The sequence below is a fragment of the Salvelinus alpinus genome, chromosome 25 (assembly GCF_045679555.1).
Source record: "Salvelinus alpinus chromosome 25, SLU_Salpinus.1, whole genome shotgun sequence".
NCBI classification, from domain to species: Eukaryota; Metazoa; Chordata; class Actinopteri; order Salmoniformes; family Salmonidae; genus Salvelinus; species Salvelinus alpinus.
The window spans coordinates 24776411-24800985 of record NC_092110.1 but is presented as its reverse complement, the minus strand read 5'-3'; the positions used below and the strand labels follow the sequence as shown (position 1 = coordinate 24800985).

Here is a 24575-nt window from a genome sequence, read left to right as displayed (position 1 = left end):
CGCTTTCTCAGTTCTGCCCACAAATGTTCTATGGGATTGAGGTCAGGGCTTTGTGATGGCCACTCCAATACCTTGGCTTTGTTGTCCTTAAGCCATTCTACCACAACTTTGGAAGTATGCTTGGCGTCATTGTCCATTTGGAAGACCCATTTGCGACCAAGCTTTAACTTCCTGACTGATGTCTTGAGATGTTGCTTCAATATATCCACATAATTTTCCTGCCTGATGATGCCATCTATTTTGTGAAGTGCACCAGTCCCTCCTGCAGCAAAGCACCCCCACAACATGATGCTGCCACCCCTGTGCTTCACGGTTGGGATGGTGTTCTTCTCTGTGACACGGCAGGTCCACTCATTCAGACTGCTCTTATTCCCTCATTTTTCAGAATACAAGCCTGAAACAATTTCTAAAGACTGTTGACATCTAGTGGAAGGCAAGGGAACTGCAATTTGAGTCCTAAGTCAATGGAAACTGTAATGGCATTGAATAGAAAACTACAAAACCCCCCAAAAAACAACTTCCTGAATGGATTTTTCTTAGGTTTTCGCCTGCCAAATCAGTTCTGTTATACTCACAGACACTATTTTGACAGTTTTGGAAACTTTAGAGTGTTTTCTATCCAAAACTACCAGTTATATGCATATCATATCTTCTGGGCCCGAGTAGCAGGCAGTTTAATTTGGGCATGCTTTTCATCCAAAATTCCGAATGCTGCCCCCTACCCTAGAGAAGTTAAGCAATGGCTTTTTTTGGCCACTCTTCCGTAATGCCCAGCTCTGTGAAGTGTACGGCTTAAAATGGCCCAATGGACAAATACTCCAATCTCCGCACTCTGATTTAATGCCCTCCATGCCTGGTTTGTGAGTTTTGGTGGGCGGCCCTCTCTAGGCAGGTTTGTTGTGGTGCCATATTCTTTCCATTTTTTAATAATGGATTTAATGGTGACCCATGGGATGATCTGATGACCCTGATCTGTACTTCTCCACAACTTTGCCCCTGACATGTTTGGAGAGCTCCTTGGTCTTCATGGTGCTGCTTGCTTTGTTGTTCTCCTTGCTTAGTGGTGTTGCAGACTCTGGGGCCTTTCAGAACAGGTGTATACAGTTGTATAAACATAACAAGATTCAACAACTGAGGCATAAACTGAACAAGTTCCACAGACATGTGACTAACAGAAATGGAATAATGTGTCCCTGAACAAAGGGGGGTCAAAATCAAAAGTAACATTCAGTATCTGGTGTGGCCACCAGCTGCATTAAGTACTGCAGTGCATCTCCTCCTCATGGACTGCACCAGATTTGCCAGTTCTTGCTGTGAGATGTTACCCCACTCTTCCACCAAGGCACCTGCAAGTTCCCGGACATTTTGGGGGGAATGGCCCTAGCCCTCAACGTCCGATCCAATATGTCCCAGATGTGATCAATGGGATTGAGATCCGGGCTCTTCGCTGGCCATGGCAGAACACTGACATTCCTCTCTTGCAGGAAATCACCCACAGAACAAGCAGTATGGCTTGTGGCATTGTCATGCTGGAGGGTCATGTCAGGATGAGCCTGCAGGAAGGGTAACACATGAGGGAGGAGGATGTCTTCCCTGTAACGCACAGCATTGAGATTGCCTGCGATGCCAACAAGCTCAGTCCGATGATGCTGTGACGCACCGCCCCAGATCATGACGGACCCTCCAACTCCAAATAGATCCCGCTCCAGAGTACAGGCCTCAGTGTAACGCTCATTCCTTCAACGATAAATGCGAATCCGACCATCACCCCTGGTGAGACAAAACCACAACTCATCAGTGAAGAGCACTTTTTGCCAGTCCTGTCTGGTCCAGCGACGGTGGATTTGTGCCCATAGGCGACATTGTTGAGGACCTGGTGAGGCCCTGCTTTACAACAGGCCTACAAGCCCTCAGTCCAGCCTCTCTCAGCCTATTGCGGACAGTCTGAGCACTGATGGAGGGATTGTGCGTTCCTGGTGTACCTCTGGCAGTTGTGGTTGACATCCTGTACCTTTTCCCGCAGGTGTGACATTCGGATGTACCGATCCTGTGCAGGTTTTTTTACATGTGGTCTGCCACTGCGAGGATGATCAGCTGTCTGTCCTGTCTCCCTGTAGCGCTGTCTTAGGCGTATCACAGTACGGACATTGCAATTTATTGCCCTGGCCACATCTGCAGTCCTCGTGCCTCCTTGCAACATGCCTAAGGCACGTTCACGCAGATGATCAGGGACCCTGGGCATCTTTCTTTGGTGTTTTTCAGTGTCCATAGAAAGGCCTCTTTAGTGTCCTAAGTTTTCATAACTGTGACCCTAATTGCCTACCGTCTGTAAGCTGTTAGACAAGTGCATGTTCATTAATTGTTTATGGTTCATTGAACAAGCACGGGAAACAGTGTTTAAACTGTTTAATGAAGATCTGTGAAGTTATTTTGATTTTCACGAATTATCTTTGAAAGACAGGGTCCTGAAAAAGGGATATATGTTTTTTTGCTGAGTTTACACATGAGATGTAAACATTATTAAAGTGACTAGTGTTCCATTCCTTAAAGTGCCCAGTGATTCCTAGTCTTTGCCTATAGGCAGCAGCCTCTCTGTGTTCGTGATGGCTGTTTAGCAATATGATGGCCTTGAGATAAAAGCTGTTTTTCAGTCTCTCGGTCCCAGCTTTGATGCACATGTACTGACCTCGCCTTCTGGATGATAGCGGGCTGAACAGGCAGTGGCTCGGGTGGTTGATGCCCTAGATTATCTTTTTGGCCTTCCTGTGACATCGGGTGCTGTAGGTGTCCTGGAGGGCAGGTAGTTTGCTCCCGGTGATGCGTTGTGCAGACCGCACCACCCTCTGGAGAGCTTTCCGGTTGTTGTCTGTGCAGTTGCCACACCAGGCGGAGATACAGCCCGACAGGATGTTTTCAATGGTGCATCTGTAAAAATTTGAGGGTTTTAGGTGACAAGCCATTTTCTTTACCCTCCTGAGGTTGAAGAGGCTCTGTTGCACCTTCTTCACCACACTGTCTGTGTGGGTGGTCCATTTCAGTTTGTCAGTGATTTATACGCCAAGGAACTTGAAACTTTCCACCTCTCCACTGCGGTCCCGTTGATGTGGATAGGGGGGTGCACCCTTTGCTGTTTCCTGAAGTCCACGATCATATCCTTTTGTTGACGTTGAGCGAGAGTGTTGTTTTCCAGGTACCACACTCCCAGAGCCCTCACCTCCTCCCTGTAGGCTGTCTCGTCATCGTTGGTAATCAATACCTACTACTGTTGTGTTGTCTGCAAACTTGATGATTGAGTTGGTGTGCTTGGCCACGCAGTCATGGGTGAACAGGGAGCACAGGAGAGGGCTGAGCACTCACCCTTGTGGGGCCCCAGTATTGAGGATTAGTGGAGTGGAGGTGATGTTTCCTTCCTTCACCACCCTTCGAAGTCCAGGACCCAGTTGCACAGGGCAGGGTTGAGACCCAGGGCCTCGAGCTTAATGATGAGCTTGGAGAGTACAATGGTATTGAATGCTGAACTATAGTCAATAAACAGCGTTCTTACATACAGTTGAAGTCAGAAGTTTACATACACTTAGGTTGGAGTCATTAAAACTCATTTTTCAACCACTCCACAAATTTCTTGTTATCAAACTATAGTTTTGGCAAGTTGGTTAGGACATCTACTTTGTGCATGACACAGGTAATTTTTCCAACAGTTGTTTACAGACAGATTATTTCACTTATAATTCACTGTATCACAATTCCAGTGGGTCAGAAGTTTACATACACTAAGTGTACTGTGCCTTTTTAAACAGCTTGGAAAATTTCAGGAAATGATGTCATGGCTTTAGAAGCTTCTGATAGGCTAAATGACATAATATTAGTCAATTGGAGGTGTACCTGTGGATGTATTTCAAGGCCTACCTTCAAACTCAGTGCCTCTTTGCTTGACATCATGGGGAAATCAAAAGAAATCAGCCAAGACCTCAGAAGAAAAATTGTAGACCTCCACAAGACTGGTTCATCCTTGGGAGCATTTTCCAAATGCCTGAAGGTACCACGTTCATCTGTACAAACAATAGTACGCAAGTATAAACACCATGGGACCACACAGCCGTCATACCGCTCAGGAAAGAGACGCGTACTGTCTCCTAGAGATGAACGTACTTTGGTGCAAAACGTGCAAATCAATCCCAGAACAACAGCAAAGGACCTTGTGTAGATGCTGGAGGAAACGGGTACAAAAGTATCTACAGTGAGGGAAAATAGTATTTGATCCCCTGCTGATTTTGTACGTTTGCCCACTGACAAAGAAATGATCAGTCTGTAATTTTAATGGTAGGTTTATTTGAACAGTGAGAGACAGAATATCAACAAAAATATCCAGAAAAACGCATGTCAAAAATGTTATAAATTGATTTGCATTTTAATGAGGGAAATAAGTATTTGACCCCCTCTGCAAAACATGACTTAGTACGTGGTGGCAAAACCCTTGTTGGCAATCACAGAGGTCAGATGTTTCTTGTAGTTGGCCACCAGGTTTGCACACATCTCAGGAGGGATTTTGTCCCACTCCTCTTTGCAGATCTTCTTCAAGTCATTAAGGTTTCGAGGCTGACATTTGGCAACTCGAACCTTCAGCTCCCTCCACAGATTTTCTATGGGATTAAGGTCTGGAGACTGGCTAGGCCACTCCAGGACCTTAATGTGCTTTTTCTTGAGCCACTCCTTTGTTGCCTTGGCCGTGTGTTTTGGGTCATTGTCGTGCTGGAATACCCATCCACGACACATTTTCAATACCCTGGCTGAGGGAAGGAGGTTTTCACCCAAGATTTGACGGTACATGGCCCCGTCCATCGTCCCTTTGATGCGGTGAAGTTGTCCTGTCCCCTTAGCAGAAAAACACCCCCAAAGCATAATGTTTCCACCTCCATGTTTGACGGTGAGGATGGTTTCTTGGGGTCATAGGCAGCATTCCTCCTCCTCCAAACACGGCAAGTTGAGTTGATGCCAAATAACTCCATTTTGGTCTCATCTGACCACAACACGTTCACCCAGTTGTCCTCTGAATCATTCAGATGTTCATTGGCAAACTTCAGACGGGCATGTATATGTGCTTTCTTGAGCAGGGGGACCTTGCGGACGCTGCAGGATTTCAGTCCTTCACGGCGTAGTGTGTTACCAATTGTTTTCTTGGTGACTATGGTCCCAGCTGCCTTGAGATCATTGACAAGATCCTCCTGTGTAGTTCTGGGCTGATTCCTCACCGTTCTCATGATCATTGCAACTCCACGAGGTGAGATCTTGCATGGAGTCCCAGGCCGAGGGAGTTTGACAGTTATTTTGTGTTTCTTCCATTTGCGAATAATCGCACCAACTGTTGTCACCTTCTCACCAAGCTGCTTGGCAATGGTCTTGTAGCCCATTCCAGCCTTGTGTAGATCTACAATCTTGTCCCTGACATCCTTGGAGAGCTCTTTGGTCTTGGCCATGGTGGAGAGTTTAGAATCTGATTGATTGATTGCTTCTGTGGACAGGTGTCTTTTATACAGGTAACAAACTGAGATTAGGAGCACTCCCTTTAACAGTGTGCTCCTAATCTCAGCTCGTTACCTGTATGAAAGACACCTGGGAGCCAGAAATCTTTCTGATTGAGAGGGGGTCAAATACTTATTTCCCTCATTAAAATGCAAATCAATTTATAACATTTTTGACATGCGTTTTTCTGGATATTTTTGTGGTTATTCTGTCTCTCACTGTTCAAATAAACCTACCATTAAAAGTATAGACTGATCAATTCTTTGTCAGTGGGTAAACGTACAAAATCAGCAGGGGATCAAATACTTTTTTCCCTCACTGTATATCCACAGTAAAAACGAGTCCTATATCGACATAACCTAAAAGGCCGCTCAGCAAGGAAGAAGCCACTGCTCCAAAACCGCCATATAAAAGCCGGACTACGGTTTGCAACTGCACATGGGGACAAAGATGGTACTTTTTGGAGAAATATTCTCTGGTCTGATGAAACAAACATAGAACTGTTTGGCCATAATGACCATCGTTATGTTTGGAGGAAAAAGGGGGAGGCTTGCAAGCCGAAGAACACCATCCCAACCGTGAAGCACAGGGGTGGCAGCATCAAGTTGTCGGGGTGCTTTGCTGCTTTGGGGACTGGTGCACGTCACAAAATAGATGGCATCATGAGGCAGGAAAATTATGTGGATATATTGAAGCAACATCTCAAGACATCAGTCAGGAAGTTAAAGCTTGGTCGCAAATGGGTCTTCCAAATGGACAATGACCCCAAGCATACTTCCAAAGTTGTGGCAAAATGGCTTAAGGATAACAAAGTCAAGGTATTGGAGTGGCCATCACAAAGCCCGGCCATCAATCCTATAGACAATTTGTTGGCAGAACTGAAAAAGCGTGGGCGAGCAAGTAGGACTACAAACCTGAATCAGTGACACCAGCTCTGTCAGGAGGAATGGGCCAAAATTCACCCAACTTATTGTGGGAAGCTTGTGGAAGGCTACCCGAAACGTTTGACCCAAGTTAAACAATTTAAAGGCAATATTACCAAATACCAATTGAGTGTATGTAAACTTCTGACCCACTGGGAATGTGATGAAATAAATAAAAGCTGAAATAAATCATTCTCTCTACTATTATTCTGACTTTTTGTATTTTTTTAAATAAAGTGATGATCCTAACTGACCTAAGACAGGGAATTTTTACTAGGATTAAATGTCAGGAATTGTGAACAACTGAGTTTAAATGTATTTTGGCTAAGTTGTATTTAAACTTCCGACTTCAACTGTTATTCCTCTTGTACAAATGGGATAGGGCGGTGTGCAGAGCAATGGCGATTGCATCGTCTGTGGATCTATTGGGGCAGTAAGCAAATTGAAGTGGGTCTAGTGTGGCAAGTAAGTAGGAGGTGATATGATCCTTGACTAGTCTCTCAAAGCACTTCATGATGACAGAGGCGAGTGCTATGGGGTGATAGTCAATTATTTCAGGTACCTTTGTTCCAGTACCCAAGAAGGCAATGGTGGCCATCTTGAAGCATGTGGGGACAACAGACTGGGATAGGGAGAGATTGAATATGCCCGTAAACACACCAGCCAGCTGGTCTGCACATGCTCTGAGGACGTGGCTAGGGATGTCATCTGGACCAGCAGTCTTGCGAGTGTTAACACGTTTAAATGTTTTACTCATGTCGGCCACGGAGTAGGAGATCCCACAGTCCTTGGTAGCGGGCCGCGTCGGTGGCACTGTGCTATCCTCAAAGCGTGCAAAGAATGTGTTTAGCCTGTCCGGAAGCAAGACTTCGGATCTCGGCGACGTGGCTGGTTTTCATTTTGTAGACACTTGATTGTCTGAAGTCCCTGCCACATTTGTCTCGTGTCTGAGCCGTTGAATTACGACTCCACTATCTCTATATTGACATTTAGCATGTTTGAATGCCTTGTGGAGTGAATAAATACACTCTTTATATTCTGACATATTACCAGTCGCCTTGCCATTTGTTAAATGCGGTGGTTCTCGCTTTCAGTTTTGCGCGAATGCTACCATCTATCCACGGTTTCTGGTTAGGGTAGGTTTTAATAGTCACAGCAGTGAGTACTACATCTCCTATACACTTCCTTATGAACTCAGTCACTGTATCCGTGTATGCGTCTAGATTATTTTTGCACTCTACCCGGAACATATCCCAGTCCACGTGATCAAAACAATCCCGAAGCATGGATTCTGATTGGTCAGACCGGCGTCGAATTGTATGAAGCACGGGCACTTCCTGTTTGAGTTTCTGCCTAATAGGATGGGAGAAGCAAAATGGATTCGTGGTCAGATTTGCCGAAAGGAGGGCAGGGGAGGGCCTTGTAAGCGTTCCGGAAGTTTTAAATAGCCATGGTTGAGATTCTTAGTAGCGTGAGTAGGACAGTCAATATGTTTTTTCTAGGTCGGGCGATCAAAATGACTTGAGTTCCTGAATGTTCCTAGAATTACACCATGAGTCGTTAATCATGAAACACACCCCTGCGCCCTTCTGCTTCCCGAGAGATATTTATTCCTGCCTGCGCGATGTACTGAGAATCCTGCTGGCTTTACTGACTCCGATTAGAGTTTCCAGAGTAAGCCATGTTTCCGTGAAACAAAGTATGTTACAGGCCCGGATGTCTCTCTCTAGAAAGAAATCCTTGTTCGAAGCTCATCAACTTTGTTATCCAAAGACTGAACATTATCCAGTAATATACTCGGAAGCGGTGGGTGGTGAAAGCGCCTCCTGAGTTGAACCGGAAGGCCACCTCGAGTGCCTCTCCTCCGCCGGCGAAGTTTTGGATCGGAATACGTTTGATTGCTCTGGGGAGAGTGAACAAAGGATCTGCTCCAGGGATGTCGTATTGCTGGTCATAATGATGGTAGTTCTGGTGAGTTACCGCCACTCTAATATCCAATAGTTCTTCCTGGCTGTATGTAATTACATAAAACATTTTCTGAGCTAATAATATAAAAAATTGTACATTAAAAAACAAAATACTGCAAAGTCTTCTAAGAGCTAGTCGCGATGCTGCCATCTCCGTCTAATGACACATGTTCATAATATACTAATGTACGTATACGGTGAAGTGTTCTTCTTTGGGATATGACCCATTCTGGTTGTTGGCCATACTTAAATGAGTGACTCAATAGTACTGTTGTGGCTTACTATCATTTAAGATACAAGGCATTCGCTCTGTGTCCGAACTGCTGAGGCGGATTAGAGATTGGCCGAGTGGAATTACAAATGTAACTGTTTGGAATGGAAATTGACCCCAGGTCTGTTCTCTGCTGTTGAACTCGGCCGATCTCCCTGAAACACGCACACACACACACGCGCACACACACGCGCACACACACGCACACACACACCCTCCTCCACTGTATTGAGAGAGGTGCTTGTGTGTCGGGATCTGTGAAATGTTGGCACTCGCTCACTTCCACAAACAGAGAGAGCTCTCTGAGAAGTAATAGCAGGAAGCAGCATGATCGGAACAGCGTTTCTCCTCCTGTTCCAGTCAACAGTGAAACAACAAAACATCTCTCCTCACATATCTATCTTCCATAATAGCGCTGTGTGAAGATGACAGCTTTATGGCTGGTGTTTTGCAGATTCCCCCTCCTGTTTCCCCAGGCAGGCAGCTCAACTCTGTGCTGATCCTGTAGGAGTGGAGGGGTGTCTGAGCATAGCATGGACACAGGTGTTGTGTTTTGTGTAAAGGACAGGATACAAATACCAACCTCCTGCATTCCCAGGGCCTGCAGAACCAGTTCTGCATCCGTTGGCACAGCGACAGGAGAACTGAGAGGCCTGTTGAGTGGGGGGGTTCAACCTGAAGCCAACTTGATGTCCTACTCAAATACACAAAACCACGCACAGTGCAAAGGGAGTCCATTTGAAATTCTCCAGTGTGAACAGCAGATCAATAGTACTGAATTGTCTCTTTAGAAGATGGCCAGGTCCTTCTCTTGAGACTTCCCTCCCTCTGTCAGGAATATTCCCGTGCCTCTCCGTGCACTTCATCTGTCACGCGCCACAGTCTGGTTAGAGGGATTTGAGCAGATGGAGAGCAGAGCAGTGAGTCGGTCAGTCTGAGGACTGGGGTGGAAGAGCCTGATGACAGGCTCTGATGGGTCTGTGACATGCAGCAGGGCAGGATGTCAAACAGAACTGATCCGGTTCCACATAGACACACACACACGCTGCCTCCACCTCGTGTTCAAGGTACTGGAGTTACCACAGCTTCATTATATCAAATTAAGAGGCAGCTTATGGACAGACATGGAAATGGATTGCCCCATTTTTATTTTTAATTTTTTTATTTCACCTTTATTTAACCAGGTAGGCCAGTTGAGAACAAGTTCTCATTTACAACTGAGACCTGGCCCAGATAAAGCAAAGCAATGTGACAAAAACAAAAATACAGAGTTACACATGGGATAAACAAACGTACAGTCGATAACACAATAGAAAAATCTGTATTCAGTTTTTGCAAATGAGGTAAGGCAATAAATAGGCCATAGTGGCGAAGTAATTACAATTTAGCAATTAACACTGGAGTGATAGATGTGCAGATGAGGATGTGCAAGTAGAAATACTGGTGTGCAAAAGAGCGGAAAACAAAAATAAATATGGGCATGAGGTAGCTAGTAGGTTGGATGGGCTATTTACAGATGGGCTGTGTACAGTTGCAGTGATCGGTAAGCTGCTCTGACCGCTGATGCTTAAAGTTAGTGAGGGAGATATAAGTCTCCAACTTCAGTGATTTTTGCAATACGTTCCAGTCATTGGCAGCAGAGAACTTGAAGGAAAGGACGCCAAAGAGGTGTTGGCTTTGAGGATGACCAGTGAGATATACCTGCTGGAGCGCGTGCTACGGGTGGGTGTTGCTATGGTGACCAGTGAGCTGAGATAAGGCGGAGCTTTAACTAGCAAAGACTTATAGATGACCTGGAGCCAGTGGGTTTGGCGACGAATATGTAGCGAGGACCAGTCAACGAGAGCATACAGGTCGCAGTGGTGGGTGGTATAAGGGGCTTTGGTGACAAAATGGATGGCACTGTGATAGACTGCATCCGGTTTGCTGAGTAGAGTTTTGGAGGCTATTTTGTAAATGACATCGCCGAAGTCGTGGATCGGTAGGATAGTCAGTTTTACGAGGGTATGTTTGGTGGCTTGAGAGAAGGAGGCTTTGTTGCGAAAGAGGAAGCCGATTCTAGATTTGATTTTGGATTGGAGATGTTTAATATGAGTCTGGAAGGAGATTTTACAGTCTAGCCAGACACCTAGGTATTTATAGTTGCTCACATATTCTAAGTCAGAACCGTCCAGAGTAGTGATGCTAGTCGGACGGGCGGGTGCGGGCAGCGAACGGTTGAAAAGCATGCATTTGGTTTTACTAGCGTTTAAGAGCAGTTGGAGGCTACGGAAGGAGTGTTGTATGGCATTGAAGCTAGTTTGGAAGTTAGTTAACACAGTGTCCAAAGAAGGGCAAGATGTATACAGAATGGTGTCGTCTGCGTAGAGGTGGCTCAGGGAATCACTCGCAGCGAGAGCGACATCGTTGATATATACAGAGAAAAGAGTCGGCCTGCGAATTTAACCCTGTGGTACCCCCATAGAGACTGCCAGAGGTCCGGACAACAGGCCCTCCGATTAGACACACTGAACTCTATCTGAGAAGTAGTTGGTGAACCAGGCGAGGCAGTCATTTGAGAAACCAAGGCTGTTGTCTGCCGATAAGAATACGGTGATTGACAGAGTCGAAAGCCATGGCCAGGTCGATGAAGACTGCTTCACAGTACTGTCTTTTATCGATGGCGGTTATGATATCGTTTAGTACCTTGAGCGTGGCTGAGGTGCACCCGTGACCAGCTCGAAAACCAGATAGCACAGCAGAGAAGGTAAGGTGGGATTCGAAATGGTCAGTGATCTGTTTATTAACTTTTCTTTCGAAGACTTTAGAAAGGCAGGGCAGGATGGATATAGGTCTATAACAGTTTGGGTCTAGAGTGTCACCCTCTTTGAAGAGGGGGATGACCGCGGCAGCTTTCCAATCTTTAGGGATCTCAGATGATACGAAAGAGAGGTTGAACAGACTGGTAATAGGGGTTGCAACAATGGCGGCGGATAATTTTAGAAAGAGAGGGTCCAGATTGTCTAGCCCAGCTGATTTGTACGTGTCCAGGTTTTGCAGCTCTTTCAGAACATCTGCTATCTGGATTTGGGTGAAAGAGAAGCTGGGGAGGCTTGGGCAAGTAGCTGCGGGGGGTGCGGAGCTGTTGGCCGGGGTTGGAGTAGCCAGGAGGAATGTATGGCCAGCCGTAGAGAAATGCTTATTGAAATTCTCGATTATCGTGGATTTATCGGTGGTGACAGTGTTACCTAGCCTCAGTGCAGTGGGCAGCTGGGAGGAGGTTCTCTTGTTCTCCATGGACTTTAGTGTCCCAAAACTTTTTGGAGTTAGAGCTTCTGGATGCAAATTTCTGTTTGAAAACGCTAGCCTTTGCTTTCCTGACTTCCCTAAAAAGTTGCATATCGCGGGGACTAGTCGATGCTAGTGCAGTCCGCCACAGGATGTTTGTGTGCTGGTCGAGTATAGTCCATATAGTCCAGTGAAGTTCCTTGATGGCCGTCTTGGTGTCTGCTTGAGGGGGAATGTACACAGCTGTAACTATAACTGACGAGAATTCTTTTGGTAGGTAAAATGGACAGCACTTGATTGTATGGAATTTTAGATCTGGTGAGCAGAAGGACTTGAGTTCCTGTATGTTGTTATGATTACACCATGAGTCGTTAATCATAAAGCATAAATCATAAAGCCCTTCCTTTTCCCAGAGATGTGTTTATCTCTGTCAGCGCGATGCTTGGAGAAGCCCACTGGCTGAACCGATTCCGACAACACATTCCGATAGAGCCATGTTTCCGTGAAACAGAGAATGTTACAATCTCTGATGTCTCTCTGGAAGGCAACCCTTGCTCGAATTTCATCTACATGTTGTCAAGAGACTGGACATTGGCTAGTAGTATACTCAGGAGCGATGTGCATGCTACGGAGCCTGGCCAGGTGGCCGCTTCGTCCGACCCTTCTGAGGCGTCGTTGTTTTGGATCGCCTCCTGGAATTAGCTCCATTGTCCTGGGTGATGGTCCGAAGAGAGGATCTGCTTCGGGAAAGTCGTATTCCTGGTCGTAATGTTGCTAAGTTGACGTTGCTCTTATATCCAATAGTTTTTCCCGGCTGTATGTAATAAGACTTAAGATTTCCTGGGGTATCAATGTAAGAAATAATACATAACAAAACAAAATACTGCATAGTTTCCTAAGAACTCGAAGTGAGGCGACATGCTGAATCAAGGATATGGGAGGAAGTGACCTGGGGATGGCCTTATCAGCTGACCACTGACCCTCCGCTTGCACTTGTGCATTCATTTCTCTTTCACACTGTCTCTGTTACCAGACACGCACGCACGCACAACCCTCAAGCCCTCCTGATTCCCTCCTTCCCTTAGGATGTCTGCTGGTCCTCTCCTCCCCCAGCAGACTGGTGGGTTAGCTGGTGGCTACTGCTGCTGATGAGCCAACATGTTTTCCTGAGTGGCAGGAAGCGCTCTAACACAATCAGCAGTGCTGAAAAGTGGACCATGTGAGAGGCTGAGATAAGAGCCTCGCCCGGGCCCTGGGCCCTCGGTACAGACCCAGTACCATCTGCTGCCCTCACTGGACCTCCTCACTGTTGGTGCGGTCTGCAGTGTACAGTTAGAGCATTTTTATACACCGTTTTCAGCTGTAAACCTAGTTCAAATCAGAGTTCAATTATTTGTTACATTGTCTTTTTATTTTCTCCATTTGGTCTGGTTGGTTTCATTTGTCAAATGAACAAAAAATCCTAAACAAAACCAAGTGTCCATGCTAGTTATTTGACAAATTCTCACATTAAATCCATCTATGATTATCATGAAGTATCACTTGCCCCAATATTCATATTTCTTCCACTTTGGCCTTCCAACAACATGCGGGATAATAGCCGCTCTAACTGTGACATGAATAGGCTATACAGTAACCTACTGTATATCCCTGGCATAGCAGCCGTCTCCCCTAATCTGAATCGGTTACACTCATAAATGCACTGCTATACTCAGAATGTTTCAGAGATATCAGGTTATGGTACTGTGTGCATTTCATTAAATGCTCGCAGTCAAACAACCAATAATACTATGCATCTCTAGTTATTTTCCTGTGTTTGGTACGGACTGCGTTCTAACCTGCAGCGAACCGCACCATGGTACGAATGGAATCTGACCGAGACCACCCTTTTTGAGCGAACCACGGTGTGTTGTTTAGTGTGCTTCAGATTGAGGATGGTGTTCACACCAGTCCAAACGAACCAAACTAAGGGGGAAAATGCACCAGAGTTAGAAAAAAAACACTCTACTCCAAACTAATTGGGTTTGAAAGCACCCTTTAAAGTGTGTGATTAGTCTTCCTAGTAGCCCTTGGAATTTTCAACTCCAGGTTATTAGGCCTGTAAGCTATTCAGGTGAACAGTAGCTTGAATGGCTAGGCTAGTTAAAATGCACAACAATTCTTCTGGCTCAATACTGGGGCTGTGATTTCTAGATCGGGCCCTGATGTGTTGTCTTGTAAGACAGACAGTGAGTTTTATATTGATGGGCTGAGGGTGTGTGTGTTTAAGTGTGAACTAAAAGCAGTGTGGGATTAGCTCAGTGACTGTCTGTACCAGCACCAGTATGGCAGATACTATCAAGAGGTGTTAGAGAAATAATATATAATGAAGTGTTGCCTCTGGGAGAGAGGGATATAGAGAGAGAGAGGTGTTGCAGGGGCTTGGCTTGTATTAAACAAGCGTAGTGCAGTAGGGGCTTGTTACAAGCTCACACACACACACACACACCGACCCCACACACACACTGAAAATACATTTTTTGGTGGCAGACTTGAAGGGACATTTTGTATCCTACTAACTGAGACTGGGCTGGATCAATCAAATTCAATCAATAAAATCAGCAGATGTCACAAAGTGCTTATGAGAGCCATCAGCTCCGTCTGAGCCGGACCCATTAGAGAGAGAGAAATACACAGTACACAAGCTCACACATCACTCTCATCACAGATCATGCACTCAATGAATCACAACATTTCAAAAGTGCTTAGTGTGCCAGTGAACGTGTGCAGGATAGGGTATTATGTAGTGATAATATTATTTTTGATCCTATAGTTTTGACTCGCAATAGTATTTTTGCGCTAGTTGGCTGCACCTGCACCAAAACTCCGATATTCCGATATTTTTCCTTCATAGCTTGTTCTCAATCTTCTTTTTAAATAGGAAGGCAATTTGTTTTCAGCACTTTTATTTCCATGACTGATCACAGCTAGTTTTCTCATGTCTCTCTTGACCCTCTGCAGCAGACATATGGTGAGCAATATGTTTGGAACATCGAATTGCAATAAATCACAGTATCGAATCGCAATCGTGAGAATGGCATACATATGGAATTGGCACCAAAGTATCGTGATAATATCGTATCATGAGGTCCCTGGCAATTCCCACCACTAGTATTATGTTAGTAAGTAAGTGTTAATGGAGTCTGAATGAAATGTCCCTCCAGCCTTATTAAGAGGATTGTGTTCTTAAAAAAAGATGTCACTTTTTTTTGAAGGAGACTTATCCGCCATGCTTGGCCATGTTGTTTTTGGCACACAGTTAAGGGCAGTCACATGTCAGTGTTCAGGTGCTACTGTGTGTTTTGCTGCCAATATCTATACTTTTGGGAATACTGCAGTATGACGGCATTGTTGTTATTATGGTTTATATTTAGCCTTGCGTTGCACATATTGTATTGCATGTGGTGCTGCAATTCCACTCTGTTGCAGACGCTTGTGATGAATGTACCAATACCAGACCTTATTCAATCAGATCAGAGCTGCAATCAGATTAACCTGAGAACAAAGGACGAGACCAGCTCCTGTCTCATCCAGGTCCATTTATTCTATTATGGCCGTTGTTGTTTGCCTTTAACTGTGGGCGAGATCCATGGAACACAAGTTCAAATGTTATTACAGGGGAGGGATGTATGATTCTTCATTGTATCTCTGCTTTAATCTGTGGGCTAACATAAATCACCAGACAGACTGTCATTGTCCCACAGTGGTTGGTTGGATACAAATGCCAGCCATCTCTCTGAGCCAATTACTGGAGACTATCTGGGCTGTGTTTGGGCCCCATCCAGTTGGCTGGTGGTGAAAGAGGGTGTATTGAACAGAACTGAGGCGCAGGAGAGACTGAACAGAAGGTGAATCTTAATTGCTCAATTAGGGGGAAGAAGTCTGCCCCTGTTAAATGTTCCCATCATAGGGGACATGGCATGGAAGAGAAAGGTTTTGTGATTGATACCAAGCCTGATTCTGGATTGACATCCTAATAGGGAAATAATGACTGCCGTAAAGTCAGTCTAGCCTTGTCGCAGATCTATGAGCTTTTTAGTCATCTTTGTCACTTGTTGAACTGCCATTCATGTTTAGCATGCCAACAAATACAACAGAGGGGGTGGGGGTTGTTTTTTTATTAGTTAAAAGTGCTGACCTCACCATAATGTAGAAGCACTTAGCCATGTGTTGTGTGAGCTGTGGTGTTAATGATCTGGGATGATCTGTTATGGAGATGGAGTGCACTAGGTTTAAGGCCAGGTCGAGATTGGTTGGGATTGAGAGTCCCATAGGGTGGCGCACAATTGGCCCAGCGTCGTCCGGTTTGGCCAAGGTAGGCTGTCATTGTAAATAAGAATTTGTTCTTAAACTGACTTGCCTAGTTAAATAAAGGTTAAATAAAGAGGAAACCGGGCCAGCAGTTGCATGCACGTACGCAGGTCAGCACTTTTAACTAATCGAAAAAACAACCCGAAAACAATGTGTTATACAAAGGATTGGAGAGAAGACTAATAATATGGTTGTTCTAGATTCTGTAATTGCACACGGCTTACGCGAATGAAGTCACTTTGACATGTGTCATGACGCTCCTCTCCCCATAGAGATTGGCCTACATTTTAATTCTATGGTTCTGCCCTCCCCTGTACCTCACTATCTCCCTGCTCATCAGTGAGGCTCCTGGGGATTCCATTCTCCTTTCAGCCGTGTGCATCTCTCCCCCTCAGATCTGCTGAGGACCACAGTTGAGTGATCTGCACCATTTAAACAGACAGAATCATCCTCATCCATTGATTTAACTGCTTTCTTTATAACATGTTAGCCTGATTTGTAGTTGACGTTTTTCCTCACAAAGTCCTTGGTGTGCTGTTATGTAAATCCTCATGTCCATTGAGTTATCACCAAGGATGTTTAAGCTATATGATTATGTATGACACCATATGTTTGATTGAGACATGAAGAATTATGGATAATTGGCTCACTGGAATTTAGCTTTCATTTTCAATGCTGTAATGGCAGCCATTTTAAATTTTTCCCAGTTTCACTAAACAATAATCCTTTTTGTTTTGTTCGTCTGGGTAGTTGAAATTGATCTGACTGTGTGCTTCTGTCTGTTTCCTTTGCAGATATCTTTGAGAAGAGTGAATTGAAGACCTTCTTCGAAAGCAACTGTTCTCAGATTTATTTTATCTTCTATGAAAATTTCATTACACTGGAAAGTAACTTAAAGCAAAAAGGTAAGTAAGAGTGTGCTGCCTGTGTGTCTGTTTAAAACTGTGCCCATGGCTACTACTCCAGTAACCAACCCCCAGTAGTAGAGTGTATAATTAGCTGGGTAATGGCTTTTTCAGCTCGCTCAGAGCCGGTGTCGTGTTCAATCCTGCAGGGGTTGTAATTTTCATTCCAACGACTTCCCTTAGCTGTTCAAAGCCAAGTAGATGAACAGAAATTCAGATCTAGTATTGCATTGCAGCAGTGAAATGCAGTGGCGTGTAGGGAAGCCAGGCTTCCCTCAAAAAATTATAAATAAATAAATAAACATTTTAGTCTCTCTGTGTTTCACACATTTCCTCCAATTTGCAAGAGGCTGAGTGTATATCATCGGCGAAACAGCGACCCTCTTTCTCAGTATGTGTAGCCCAACTAGCTGATGCTGTCTGGTCAAAAAGAGTGTGACATTGTTGCAACCCGTAGCATTGAATGCAAGGGAAGCCAGCGAGCATTTGGCCTTCCTTGATTTAAAAAAATTGCGTAAATTGCGTGAGCCCAACTGTGAATGGTCCTGACGCACCACTAAAAAAGTTACAAGGGAAGGACAGGTAGCCTAGAACAACAAACTAAAGCGTATACTGTATGACAGAGTCATAGACAGTTTAGGCAACATGAAAGAGGAGGATGTCATTGCTGGCTTTTCTCTGCAAGTAGGGTGAGTTAACATGTTTTTATTTTTTTTACTTTTAGTTGCGCTCGCACACACACACACACACACACACACACACACACAAATCAGTACCATCGACAGCAACATCATTTAGCTTACGTTGATTGGACTAAATCTTTTTTTGTTATCTTTTAGTTGTCACTGTATTAGATGTATAGGTGATTAGATGATGTTGAAATGGTTCTTGGTGGAGGCAGTGCCTGTTTACTTTGCGACTTGCGGTAACGCTCCTTGATTTTAAATCAATAGTTTACTAGTCTGAACATGTCGGAAACATTAACTTGCTTGACCATGCTGTAGGCCATGTTCTGTTTGTTACATGCAATATGTTTTGTGAACTTCACCGGACAGATGTTGCTCTCCAGTTTTGTGATGAAACAAAGCTGTGATTGAATTTATTCTGCCACTGTGTCTTATTGTCTTGCCCTTAGGCCTATATATCATGATGGAAAGGCATATGAACTAACCGGTTATAGAGCAAACAACACAATTATCACAATACATAGATTAGAGGTCGACCGATTATGATTTGTCAACGCCGATACCGATTCATTGGAGGACCAAAAAAAGCCGATACCGATTAATCGTCCGTTTTTTAATATATATATTTTTTTAAAGTATTATGTATATATTTGTAATAATGACAATTACAACAATACTGAATGAACACTTTTATTTTAACTTAATATAATACATCAATAAAATCACCTTAGTCTCAATTTGGTTTAAATAATGCAAAAACAAAGTGTTGAAGAAAGTAAAAGTGCAATATTTGCCAAGTAAAAAAGCTAACTTTTTTAAGTTCCTTGCTCAGAACATGAGAACATATGAAAGCTGGTGGTTCCTTTTAACATGAGTCTTCAATATTCCCAGGTAAGAAGTTTTAGGTTGTAGTTATTATAGGAATTATAGGACTATTTCTCTCTATACCATTTGTATTTCATATACCTTTGACTAGGTATATGGATGTTCTTATAGGCACTATAGTATTGCCAGCCTAATCTCGGGAGTTGATAGGCTTGAAGTCATAAACAGCGCAATGCTTGAAGCACAGTGAAGAGCTGCTGGCAAATGCAGGAACGTGCTGTTTGAATGAATGCTTACGAGCCTGCTGCTGCCTACCACCGCTCAGTCAGACTGCTCTATCAAATGTCAAATCATAGACTTGATTATAATATAATAACATACAGAAATACGAGCCTTAGGTCATTAATATGGCCAAATCCGGAAACTATAATTTTGAAAACAAAACGTTTATTCTTTCAGTGAAATATGGAACCGTTCCGTATTTTATCTAACGGGTGGCATCCCCAAGTCTAAATATTGCTGTTACATTGCACAACCTTCAATGTTATGTCGTAATTATGTACAATTCTGGCAAATTAATTACGGTCATTGTTAGGAAGAAATGGTCTTCACACAGTTCTCAATGAGCCAGGCAGCCCAAACTGCTGCATATACCCTGACTCTGCTTGCACAGAACGCAAGAGAAGTGACACAATTTCCCTAGTTAAAAGAAATTCATGTTAGCAGGCAATATTAACTAAATATGCAGGTTTAAAAATATATACTTGTGTATTGATTTTAAGAAAGGCATTGATGTTTATGGTTAGGTACACATTGGTGCAACGACAGTGCTTTTTTCGCAAATGCGCTTGTTAAATCATAATCCGTTTGGCGAAGTAGGCTTTGATTCGATGATAAATTAACAGGCATCGCATCGATTATATGCAACGCAGGACAAGCTAGATAAACTAGTAATATCATCAACCATGTGTAGTTAACTAGTGATTATGTTAAGATTGATTGATTGTTTTTTTATAAGATAAGTTTAATGCTAGCTAGCAACTTACCTTGGCTCCTTGCTGCACTCGCGTAACAGGTAGTCAGCATGCAACGCAGTCTCCTCGTGGAGTGCAATGTAATCGGCCATAATCGGTGTCCAAATATGCCGATTACCGATTGTTATGAAAACTTGAAATCGGCCATTCCGATTAATCGGCCATTCCGATTAATCGGTCGACCTCTAACATAGATTGTAATATGGCTTTTTTTCCCTGGCTTGGCTTCTCTGGTGATTGTACCCACACACCGCTACTGGTGAAATTATTTAAGTGTGCAACCAAAGAATGTTCAGTGATTTGGGGACATTCAGAGTGGGAAAAGAGTACTAGCACGATGAGGTGTAAAACCTCAGAGTAATGCACTACATTATCAAATTAACTTGTGGGGAACAATAGGAATATCATTATTTTAGGGTTTAGATTTGTTCGTTTCATGAATTCATATTTTTTTTGCAATCTTCTGTCACTGCTATAAAATATAGGACTATGTCTACACAATGGATTGTGGCAGAGTAGAAAGCGAGGAAATATTGCTGGGGGCTGGGCCTAATAGAAGAACCTAGAAAGTGCATCACAGCACTCTCAGATTTCCCAGAACCCTCTCCTTCTCAGAACAGTCTTGTCAATACCAGCCACACTTACTCTGACACACTCCTCCTCCTTCAGTGAAGAAATAGATTTAGTGCAGGATTTCTCTGAGACAGAGACATGTACTCTATGTAAACACATTTAGAGAGGAGGAGGAGAGTAGAACAAAAAAGAGCTTGATCTTGCCCGTTATCGAACCCAGAGAAAATTGAGTGTATTTACCTACCAAAGGGCAAGGTGGAGCTACACGTCAATACTACCATATTGCTTATAGCCTACCTATCCTGCTCTTTCAGATCTACACAAGTGCTTGGGGGGGGGTAGGGCACAGCCAGGGGTTGTTTTTGGACCCTGCTGTCTGTCTGTCTGTTAATGCATAGGCTCTGTAATGTAATCCTCTCCCCAAGTCCCCTTCCTGCACTCACTGTGAGTCCTGGCTGACAACCTCCATGGTTAATGCATGCTCCATCATAGGGCCTTCAATAATCAACCCCTTCCACTTTCCCCATCCTCACTACTCTTTAAAGCACTGTTCTGATGACATCATGGAGAATGCTGACTCCTCCTCACAGCTTTAGACCCGGACTAGAGTAGGCTATACTTTGATGATGACCTCGTTCTAAACACACACAGAAGGGTGTACAGTCCACACTCATGAAAGTCACACGACTGTCAGTGCTTTGGAATGATGAAGTACCATAGAGCCTCTTTCCTACTACCCTGGCCCTCAGCTCTTATCCAAGTCAATGTTTCTCACTTCCTTGTAATACAGAACTGACATCCCCAGTGTTGTGATCAGTTAAGACTTACAAAAGTGATCTGAATGAAAAGCAGATGCTGGACTTATAACAAGGGTTAAATAAAGAACTGTAGGAAGAAGTGGCAGTTTCCAATCCCCAATGTTGAAATGTCTTTTATGGATGAAACGGTCTATAATAATACATATAATTAGGGGGTGCTGTTTCACTGTGTGTACAAGTGGGTAACCTTTACAGGTGTGAAATGGAAATGTGTTTTTTGCATATCCTCCCCTAACAAGCAACATCTGACATATTCTACCCTCTTGTGGCTTTGAGTCAGTGACATTTGAATGGTCTCTTCTCTCTTTCAGGGAACAAATCTCAGAGGGAGGAGCTGGACTCTATCCTCTTTATTTTTGAAGTAAGTTGCTGTATCTTTCTGTTCTGAATGATGATGATTCTCTGTCTGATGTCTAGTGACAGTTCCAGCCGTAGACATGGATCAGATCTGTCTCTGGGGTTACAGCATTCAACCTGTTTACTCAACTCTGCTTGTTACTGAGGGGAGGGGCCAACACAGTTTCCATGGTGCTGTTTAGTGGTGGTGGGGAAAACGATACAGTTACATATCGGGATATTATATTTGATGATGTATAGTATCTTTCGGACAATAACACAATATTATTTTTGCGCTACTTTGCTGTACTTGCATAGCTTGTTCTCCATCTTCTTTTTAAATAGGGAACCAATATGTTTTCAGCACTTATCTATTGTCCCTCTGCAGCAGACATATGGTGAGCAATATGTTTGGAATATCGAATCGCAAAAAAATCACAGTATTGAATTGCAATACGAATAGAATCGTGAAAATCGCATCGGCACCTAAGTATCGTTATAATATCGTATCGTGAGGTCCCTGACAATTCCCAGCCCTATGCTGATTCCACCTGTCTGCCTACGTCCTGAATTCACCTCAAATAGAAAAAGAAAGCGGATTGTTAAGGAATAAATAGACCCAGTTAGTTTTTCACTGGTGTTGAAGGCAGCACACAGAGATGGCAGATCTTGCTTTGTACTGTATTCATGTGTTTTTGTTCAGTAGAGGTGAGTGTTGTGCTGTCATTCTCCATGCTCTGGTGCCTCTCCTGGAGGTTAAAGTCCCCCACCTTGTTTCCCCACCTGACTGAAACGGCAGCTCCAGTTTCCAATATAAACATGCAGCTCTCCAGTAACATTTGCTCAGGGCAGGGCTGACTGGGAGTCTCTGGATCAGGACGAGTGGTTGAGAGAGGAGCAGTTTGGTCCTTTCAGTGGGAATGGAGTCTGTGAGGGGTAGGGCCAGGACAATACCAGTATCGCGATACTCATTAATATTGTAGCAAGGAAATGACACACGAAGTGGATTTAACTTCTTTAGAAAAACATCCCTAATGTTGGAAATAAACATGATGTTGTCATCCAGAGTCACATGTATTTATTTCCAATCTATAGCACATAATATTTAACATACAGCAGGTTTTTAAAGGACCAAAGTGTCTGGTCTGCTTCATGTTTTTGTTTTTGCCATGTACATTTTATTGTCATACTGGTATCATCACAGCCCTAGTGAGGGGAGTGTTCTTCTCACTGTGTCAATAGATGTCAGTCTAGCAGGGCAGGACAGAAGAAGATGATTGGTCTGAACATGGGCCTACTGGTCTCCGTGTGAGATCTAGGCCAAACGGTGTCAGCAGGCCTACACTCAACTCTGTCAGAGAGCTACCCAGGCATACTCAATCAGTCCCCTATATTCTCATGTTTCACTGCAGTTGGCTTCTTATTTGCACACACACACACACACACACACACACACACACACACACACACACACACACACACACACACACACACACACTCAAATCAAGTTTATTTTATATAGCCCTTCATACATCAGCTAATATCTCGAAGTGCTGTACAGAAACCCAGCCTAAAACCCCAAACAGCAAGCAATGCAGGTGTAGAAGCACGGCGGCTAGGAAAAACTCCCTAGAAAGGCCAAAACCTAGGAAGAAACCTAGAGAGGAACCAGGCTATGAGGGGTGGCCAGTCCTCTTCTGGCTGTGCCGGGTGGAGATTATAACAGAACATGGCCAAGATGTTCAAATGTTCATAAATGACCAGCATGGTCAAATAATAATCAGGAGTAAATGTCAGTTGGCTTTTCATAGCCGATCATTAAGAGTATCTCTACCGCTCCTGCGGTCTCTAGAGAGTTGAAAACAGCAGGTCTGGGACAGGTAGCACGTCCGGTGGACAGGTCAGGGTTCCATAGCCGCAGGCAGAACAGTTGAAACTGGAACAGCAGCAAGGCCAGGTGGACTGGGGACAGCAAGGAGTCATCATGCCCGGTAGTCCTGACGCATGGTCCTAGGGCTCAGGTCCTCCGAGAGAGAGAAAGAAGGAGAGAATTAGAGAGAGCATACTTAAATTCACACAGGACACCGGATAAGACAGGAGAAGTACTCCAGATATAACCAACTGACCCTAGCCCCCCGACACATAAACTACTGCAGCATAAATACTGGAGGCTGAGACAGGAGGGGTCAGGAGACACTGTGGCCCCATCCGATGATACCCCCAGACAGGGCCAAACAGGAAGGATATAACCCCACCCACTTTGCCAAAGCACAGCCCCCACACCACTAGAGGGATAACTTCAACCACCAACTTACCATCCTGAGACAAGGCTGAGTATAGCCCACAAAGATCTCCACCACAGCACAAACCAAGGGGGGGCGCCAACCCAGACAGGAAGATCACGTCAGTAACTCAACCCACTCAAGTGACGCACCCCTCCTAGGGACGGCATGAAAGAGCACCAGTAAGCCAGTGACTCAGCCCCTGTAATAGGGTTAGAGGCAGAGAATCCCAGTGGAGAGAGGGGAACCGGCCAGGCAGAGACAGCAAGGGCGGTTCGTTGCTCCAGAGCCTTTCCGTTCACCTTCACACTCCTGGGCCAGACTACACTCAATCATAGAGATAAGTCTTCAGTAAAGACTTAAAGGTTGAGACCGAGTCTGCGTCTCTCACATGGGTAGGCAGACTATTCCATAAAAATTGAGATCTATAGGAGAAAGCCCTGCCTCCAGCTGTTTGCTTAGAAATTCTAGGGACAATTAGGAGGCCTGCGTCTTGTGACCGTAGCGTACGTGTAGGTATGTACGGCAGGACCAACTCGGAAAGATAGGTAGGAGCAAGCCCATGTAACGCTTTATAGGTTAACAGTAAAACTTTGAAATCAGCCCTTGCCTTAACAGGAATTCAGTGTAGGGAAGCTAGCACTGGAGTAATATGATCAAATTTCTTGGTTCTAGTCAGGATTCTAGCAGCCGTATTTAGCACTAACTGAAGTTTATTTAGTGCTTTATCCGGGTAGCCGGAAAGTAGAGCATTGCAGTAGTCTAACCTAGAAGTAACAAAAGCATGGATTAATTTTTCTGCATCATTTTTGGACAGA

At 44.2% G+C, this 24575-nt stretch overlaps 1 protein-coding gene across 6 annotated transcripts in view; it reads left to right on the top strand.

Annotated features, from left to right (window-relative positions):
- The window catches only part of LOC139553716 (ral GTPase-activating protein subunit alpha-2-like), a 187003-nt gene that overhangs the window by 26113 nt on the left and 136315 nt on the right, over window positions 1-24575 (top strand). For all 6 annotated transcript variants that reach the window (XM_071366323.1, XM_071366322.1, XM_071366317.1 and 3 more), the window contains exons 2-3: window positions 17093-17203; window positions 21451-21500. In XM_071366323.1, coding sequence (XP_071222424.1) covers window positions 17093-17203; window positions 21451-21500 — 161 coding nt within the window. The remainder of the gene's footprint in view (window positions 1-17092; window positions 17204-21450; window positions 21501-24575) is intronic.